This window comes from Lemur catta, chromosome 3, assembly GCF_020740605.2.
Source record: "Lemur catta isolate mLemCat1 chromosome 3, mLemCat1.pri, whole genome shotgun sequence".
NCBI classification, from domain to species: domain Eukaryota; kingdom Metazoa; phylum Chordata; class Mammalia; order Primates; family Lemuridae; genus Lemur; species Lemur catta.
Window position 1 is genome coordinate 85,657,918 of NC_059130.1, and position 8,158 is coordinate 85,666,075.

At 52.7% G+C, this 8,158-nt stretch overlaps 1 protein-coding gene across 1 annotated transcript in view; it reads right to left on the reverse strand.

Annotated features, from left to right (window-relative positions):
- Positions 1-6,755, reverse strand: part of ACOT11 (acyl-CoA thioesterase 11) — a 49,357-nt gene extending 42,602 nt beyond the window's left edge. The window contains exon 1 of the mRNA XM_045547945.1: positions 6,439-6,755. Within this exon, the coding sequence (XP_045403901.1) occupies positions 6,439-6,471 (33 nt within the window). The 5' untranslated portion in view covers positions 6,472-6,755. The remainder of the gene's footprint in view (positions 1-6,438) is intronic.
- Positions 6,756-8,158: the final 1,403 nt, after the last annotated feature.

Consider the following 8,158-nt stretch of genomic DNA (forward strand, 5'->3'; position numbering starts at 1 on the left):
AGGGATGGAAAAGGGGTCCCAGCCCAGCAAGTGGGGGCTCCGAGTCTCTTGCCAGCTGTATGAAGCCAGGCCTTCATCTCACTTCTCAGTGCCTCATCTGCACCATCGGTAGGAAGGCAGCTGGGACCGTCAAGGTGCTGGCCATTCAGAGATGAGGAGCCACAATGATGGTTCCCTGGATTGCTGAGCTCAGTGTGCAGGGACTGCACATCTTGGCACTAAGCCTGGGGCCAGACAGCCCTCACGGAGCGCATAGCCTAGTGGGCAGGACCACACAACCCACAGCACTCCAAACCCCAAACTCAGCTTGCGAGGCCTGGCCCCCCAGCCTGTGCACCTCGCAGCCTTGTCTCAGCCTCTTGCAGCTGTTCTGCTCCTTGTTCACTCCGTTCCAAGTCACATGGGCCCCTGTGCAGCAGCTCAGAAGCACCAAGCCCTCCTACCCGGTAGCCTGCAAACAAATGCTGTTCCCTCCACCTAAAATGCTCTTCCCCCAGATCCTCCCAGGGCTGCCTTCTTCTCAGTGGCTAGAGCTTAGCTGTCTCCTGCTCAGAGGTCTCCCTCGACCTCCCTCACCATCCTCTCACAGTTCCCTGTTCTCCAGACAGCCTGAGTTTAGTCTCAGCAAAGCCACTTACTAGCTGTGCAGCCTCAGGCAAGTTACTTAAGCGCTCTGTCTCCGTTTCATTTTTTAAAATTTTTTTTAATTTTTTTAGAGACAGAGTCTCACTCTGTCACCCAGGCTGGAGTGCAGTGGTGCGATCATAGCTCACTGCAGCCCCAAACTCCTGGGCTCAGGTGATCCTCATACCTCAGCATGCCGAGTAGCTGGGACCACAGGTGCACGCCCAACTAATTTTTTTGTGTTTTGTAGAGCTAGGGTCTTGCCATGTTGTCCAGGCTGGTCTTGAACTCCTGACCTCAAGCAATCTTCCCTCCTTGGCCTCCCAAAGTGCTGAGACTACAGGCATGAGCCACTGCACCTGGCCAGTATTGTTAAAATGTCCATACTACCTAAAGCAATTTAGAGATTTAATGTAATCCCTATCAAAATTCCAATGACATTCTTCAAAGAAATGGAAAAAAACAATCCTAAATTTGTATGAAACAACAAAAGACCCCAAAGAGCCAAGCCAATCTTAAGCAAAAACAATAAAGCTAGAGGCACCACACTATCTGATTTCAAAATATTCTACAAAGTTGTTGTAAACAAAATAGCATGGTACTGGCATAAAAGTAGACATGCAGACCACTGGAACAGAACAGAGAGCCCAGAAATAAACCCACACATTTACAGCCAACTGATTTTCAACCAAGGTGCCAAAACACATATTGGTGAAAGAACAGTCTCTTCAATAAATGGTGTTGGAAAAACCAGATATCCACATGCAGAAGAAAGAAATTCGACTTTTATCTCTCACCAGATACAAAAATCAACTCAAAGTGGATTAGAGACTTAAATATAAGACCCAAAACTATGAAACTACTAGAAGAAAATATAAGGACAATGCTTCATGACATAGGTCTGGACAATGACTTTTGGAATATGACCCCAAAAGCAGGCAACAAAGGCAAAAATAGACAAATGGGATTATGTCAAACTAAAAAAGCTGCTGCACAGCAAGGGAAACAATCAACAGAGTGAAGAGTCAACCTGCAGAATGGGAGAAAATATTTGCAAACTATACATCTGACAAGGAGTTAACATTCAAAATATACAAGGAACTCAACAACTCAATTGCAAAAAAAAAAAAAACAACCCCAAAATGCTATTAAAAGATAGGCAAAAGACCTAAATAGGCATTTCTCAAAAGAAGACATACAGATGGCCAACAGGTATATGAAAAAAATGCTCTGCATCACTAATCATCAGGGAAATGCCAAAACCACAATGAGATATCACCTCACTCCAGTTAGGATGCCTATTATCAAAAACCAAAAGATAGCACGTGTTGGTGAGCATGTGGAGAAAGGGAACGCTTTTACACTGTTGGTGGGAATATAAATTAGTACAACCATTATGGAAAACAATATAGAAAATAAATTAAAAACAGAACTAACATACGATCCAGCAACCCCACTACTAGGTATATATATCCAAAGGAAATGAAATCAGTATGTCAAAGCAATATCTGCACTCCCATGTTTACGCCAGCATTATTCACAATAGCCAACCTAAGTGTCCCTCGACAGATGAACGAAATAAAGAAAACATGGTACATACACACAAGGAATATCCAGCTATAAAATAGAATGAAATCCTGCCATTCGCACCAACATGGATGAACCTGGAAGACATTTTTAGGTGACATAAGCCAGGCACAGATAAATACCACATGACTTCACCCATACACGGAATGTTAACAAGTCGATCTCCTAGAAGTGGAGAGTATAACGGTGGGTACCAGAGGCTGGGGCTGCTGAGGGAGGGGGGAGATCTTGGTGGAGGGTGCATAATTATGGCTGGGAGGAGGAATACATTTCAAGAGATCGATGGTACAGCAAGGTGACTGCAGTTAATGATGACATATTATATTCTTGAAAAGTGTAGAGAGTGGCTGTTATGTGCTACCACCACAAAAGTGAAAACTATGTAAGGTAATGCATTTGTTAATTAGCTAGAATTAACCATTCCACAATGTATACATACTTTAAAACATCATGTTGTACATGATATGAACATAATGGTATCTATCAATTTAAAAAATAAAATAAAAAATATTTTTAATTAAAAAAAAAGATCCAGAAGAGTACTCCAGATACCCTCCAGACTAAGGGTGTCTGCCCATGGCTGAGATGGGTTCACATGTGGCTCCTGAACAGGCTGCCGCTAAGTGTTCAAGCAGCTCACCTCTTCTTCCAGGAAGCCTTCCAGGACCACCTCAGTCCCCTTCTGAGCACCCATCATGACTCATTCATTCAGCAGTTTTTTTTGCTCCTACTATAGATAGGCACATCGTTTTCTATCTATGTCTCCCCCCAAATATACAGTGGGGCCTTCCAGGGAGATGGGCCCCTGCCTTTCACCAGCAGCACCAACCTCAAGGTGGTGTACAAACCTCCACAAACATCCAGACCCCAGGGTGTCCAGGCCGGCTGGGACCCCAGCGATCACCCAGCACACTGAGGCCCAGAGTGGGGAACACCTGGTCCAAGGTCACACCATGGCTAATGGAGTGAACATAAGATTCTGATCCCATTGTTGTACTCCAAACCTCCCCACACTCTGGGCCGGACCCCAATGAGGCTGGGGAGGTTGGGGGTGGGGAGGAGCACCCCCAGCTGTCCTCAGGCTCAGTGTGGAGCAGCGTGTGGGGCTGTGGGCGTGTGAGCACGTGCACAGACACCCAGCTGTCTCTGCTCTTCCACCACCCTGCCGGTGGCACTACCCGGGCACAGGGCTTCTCAGGGGAGCTGGGACAAACAGCCCCATCACCATTTCTAGAGTAGAAAAAAAAGTTACTGAGCCCCACTGGGAGTGGACCTGGGCCGGGCTAGAACTGAGGCTGAGCAGGGGTTCTCAGGTTCCCCAGGAGCCCCACCTGCCTCCCACTAGGGCACCAGCGGGTCCCTGCCAGCTCAGGAGGGCAGGACTCAGTACCCAGTACAGATTAACATCTCGGACAGGGAAAGCAGAAGACATCTCCATTGGGAGAGGCAAGGACTGAGACAGGACGGGGACACCTTTCCAGCACCACCAGACAGACAGGCAGCACCCCTCCCACCCCCCAGCTTGGCAGCAGACTCGCCGCGTCATTCATTCACTGGCTCACTCGCATATGCCCAGTGCTTGCTGGGTACCTGGTGGCGAGTAGGAGCCAGAACTGTCAGACTCCAATGCTCACTCTGTCTGCAGTGTCACAGGACACTGAAAAAGGCCCCCAAACCATGCAAAGCAGAGCTTGTGGATTACCTGAGACCCCCGCTCCCCGCACCTTCTGTTTCCTGGCTTTCTTCAGTCCTCAATGAAGACAGTTTGGTGCGGATTGTTGGTTTGCTTGCTTTTCATCAAAAACAGCTTTGGGGCTAGGTGCTCATACTTGTAATCCCAGCACTTTGAGAGGCCAAGGCTGGAGGATTGCTTGAGCCCAGGAGTTCAAGACCAGCCTGGGCAACATAGCAAGACCACATCTCTATAAAAAATAGAAAAATTAGCTAGGTGTGGTGGCACATGCCTGCAGTCCCAGGAGGCTGAGGCAAGAGGATCATTTCAGTCCAGGATTTTGAGGTTGCAGTGAGCTATGATGATGCCACCGCACTCTAGCCCAGGTGATGGAACAAGACCTTACCTCAAAAAAAACAACAGCTTTGGTATCAAACCAGAAAATGTTCTCACACCTTCCCATATTCCAGAGGGACTAAGGGAATCCAAGAGAAAGCAAGGGCAATCCAAGGACATCTGCCATCCAGGCAATGGTCCAAAGGTGGCAATCAAGGCCAGAGCGTTCTTAGCTAATGAGGTCCCTTGTGTCCCCATGAGCCCCACCTCCACTCCAGATTCCATGGACGCAGTGCAGAGAAGCTGAATGCCAGCTGGGCTTGGGGTCAGGACACATGGGCTGGACTCCCACTTCTGGGCCTTCATCTTGCTGAGTCTCAGGTTCCTTAAGAGCTCAAACTCTGCAGCTGGACAGCTGAGTTCGAATCCCAGCTCCGCCACTTCCTACCAGTGTCCTCTTGGGCAAGTCACTCACCCTGAGTCTTAGATTCCTTATCTGGAATATGGGGATGATGACTCACCTGCCTCATAGGGAACTGAATGAGTTAACACATGCAAAGAATCTGGCATGGTGTCTGGCACGGTGAGAGCTACAGGAGGATTTGTTACTACTGTTCTCTGTTAAGTTGTGATGAGGATAGTCCCTCCCCTGCTGCCTTGCCCCCAGTTACTGATGAAGATTACTGGGGTAAGAGTCAGGAAGGGTTAAACACTATGGGGCACAAGACAAGACACAGGCAGCTCCACTCACCTGGAAGACACTCTCTGCCCTGTGCTCAGGTGACAAGAGCAAGTGGCCCTGCTACCTAGGTCCCACCCCCAGCCTGTTTCCACTCATTCATTAGGCATGCCCTGGGCCCTGGCCACGCCATGCCTGTGCTGAGTACACCAAACCCAGCCTTGTGGGGCTCACTGGCTGGTGGGAGAGAGGGACGTGCAAGTCAAGCACACAAGCTGGCGAGAAGCACGAGAAGGGACTGACACGGGGGCTCATGGCACCATGGGACATCTGGGAAGGCTTTCCAGAGTAGGCAGCATCTGAGCTGAGATCAGAGGGCTCAGAGGGAACTTGCCAGGAGACAGGTGAGGGGAGGCACGGGAGGCAGGGGTAACTCTGGCAGAAGGTGCAGGTACAACAGCACGGAGCGGAGAGCAAAGGCGGTGCACTGAGGCAACAGAAAGCAGTCTGGCCTGGCTGCGCAGAGATCGCAGAGGGGTGGGGATGCTGGGGTGAGGAGGGAGGGGCCAGATCGCCAAGGTCCCTTTGCATCACGTGAGGACTGTGAAGGTCATACTGAAGGCAGCTGTCTGAGCAGGTGCAGAAACCACATTTACATTTTAGAAGCAGCCGTCCATTGTGGGGGGCAGACTGAAGCGGGTGGGCAGGGGCCGGGGGAGCCAGGGAGGACAAGGTGCACGGGGCCGGGGAGGGTGCTGAGTCGAGTGGAGGCTGTGCAGACGGAGGCGGTATGGATAAGACACTTCCTTATTTGCCCAGCCTCCTTTAAAAAGATTTTTCCTGAAAATGTCCTTAGAGGGCAGCCACTCTGCACCCAGCACAACCCCTGCCAGTCTGTCCTGAGTTCGTCCCCATTCACCAGATCAAAGGCCCCCTGCCAGGCACCGCTCAGCTCTTGGGTCTGTCATGTGCCTCAGCACCTAATCTCAGCTCCAAAGTCCCGGTTAGGAGGTCCCAGGGAAAAGTTCTGTTCAAGGTCGCTGTGCATGACACCTACAGCCCTCACGTGGTCCTGCACTTGCCCTCCCAAAGAGGCACCGGGCCCCAAGAACCCCGCCTCACCCTGTTACACACACTCACTCGCACGCACACCTCACCCCTCACCCCGCAACTCCCGCCAGCTGCGTGGCCCTCAGCCTGAGCTGGGAGGGTGAATACCACTGAGCCTCCGGCCCAGACGCCCCCCAGAAACGCGCCCGGAAGCCTATGGGGAGAAACACACCCCCCCGAATAGAATTCCAGAAGCCACGGACTTGCTGAAGGTGACTCCACTTGGCTCAGCCCGCCCCTGGGGGAATCTAAGCCCCTGGGGCTGGCTGGGGATGGCTGCGATTGCTCCTTCCAAAGAGAGCTAGAAAATGGCCCGTGGAGAGGGAGAGAGATGCAGGCTTCTGGCTTAAAATGCAAACATCAATCTCTTCTGCGTCCCCAGCCTCGGGGGCCCTCCCCTGGCCTCAGACCGCCCGGCCCACCTCCGTACCCTCCGCAGGTGATTTCCCACATTCTGGATCATCGTGGCCGCGGTGGGTCGGCTAGCTGTGTCAGGACGGCTGTGGGAAGCGTCGCCCTCCCAGAGACGGCGCTGGTCACCTGAGCAACAGCCAGGCCTGGCTCCAGATGAACTGCCGGGCTCTCCTCCTGCTCCTCCTCCTCCCTGAGTTCCCGCCCTCAGGGCCAGCTGTTTTCACCCCGTGTCCACCTGTCCTCACACTGCCCTCTGCCCCCCTTCTCCTAGGAGCCCCGCACCAAAGACTTCTGTGCCCGCCGTGCGGACAGGAAGGACAGAGGCTCCCAGCTGGGCCACAGCCACGTCAGGGGGCCCAGTGCCCGCCCACTGGGCACCCGGCCCGCCGGGACACTCACTTTGCCTCTAGCCCCAGCCAAACTCCAGCCGCCCCCCTCCCAGCCACCATCATCCCCTCCACAGGGTCTCTTGGCTCTAGGATCACTTCCAGGCGCCGGAGCGGGTGGGTCCAGCTCCCCAGCCCCAGCTCCAGCCAGCAGACTGGCTAACTGCGCATAGGCTGCCATCTGTCCACAAGGGGTCAGACGGGAAGGTGGCAGGAGGCCAGGGAACTGCCAGTGGCCGCTCAGAACACACCAGACCCACCTGCTGGGACCCTTCACCCCTGGGAGTGTGGCCTGCCTGCTCTACCGCTCCAGGCTGCCAGCGTCTAGCAGTTGCTGGCTGTGGACGGGGCACACCCCCACTTCCTTTAAACAGCCAGCGTGACTTTTCTAAATTCCACCCTGATGGCCATCCAGGCTTCCACCCCAACCCCTCCGTAACCACCACTGACTGAGAGACCACCAGGATCTTCCGTTCTCCCACGTGCTCCTGCAAGAGGCTTGACAAGGAGGTCCTGACACTCCTGCTGGACTTAGGACAGTGAAGTGCCTGGTGGTCAAGGGAAGAAGGGTTGGGGAAGGGGTGCAGGCAGGGAGCTGGGATGGACAGGGGGTGGGGAGTAATAACATCACCCCATGATAAACAAGCACCTGCTGTGTGCCGGGCCCCATGCTGGCCCTCATCCCAGCCCCACTGGGAAGGTCCTTGGGGAGGGTAGGCGATGTGCCCAGGTGGCACAGCAAGTGAGCGCAGAGCCGTGCTGGAATACATCAGCTGATTCTGAGCCTCTGCCCTTTCCTCACTGCCTCTAGTTCACTCACCACAATTCTAATAATGTCTCCTCCGGGCATGTCCTGCCTGCAAGGCCCAGGTTCTGGGCAGGGTTCTTTCACTAATGTGCTGTGTGACTCTGGGCAAGTTCCCTCCTCACTCTGGGCCTCTCTGCTCTAGGAGTCAAGGACTCTAATGTCCATCCCTGTGAGCTCAGGTCTTGCCCTCAAAAAGCCTGTCATCTGTCAACAGCTCTATGTCTAAAAATGAGAAATTAAAGTCATACCTTAAAGACTACAAAATGGTCCACAGATGGCACTGAGGGTTGGGGCAATCCGGGAGGCTTCCTGGAGGAGGGAGTGCTAGCACTGGCCTGAAGAGTGAATGGGCTCGGATAGGCTGAGAAGAAGGTAAGGTGGAAGGCCTAACAGGAACAGAAGCGGATGCAGTCACAGGCAGTGAGGAACCTCACTTTGCAGGAAAGCTGGGAACCTGCCATGGGACGCCTCGAATGCCAGGCAATAGAGTTCAAGCATCAAGGAGCCTCTGAGGATAATGAGCACACTCAACGTGACAAAAG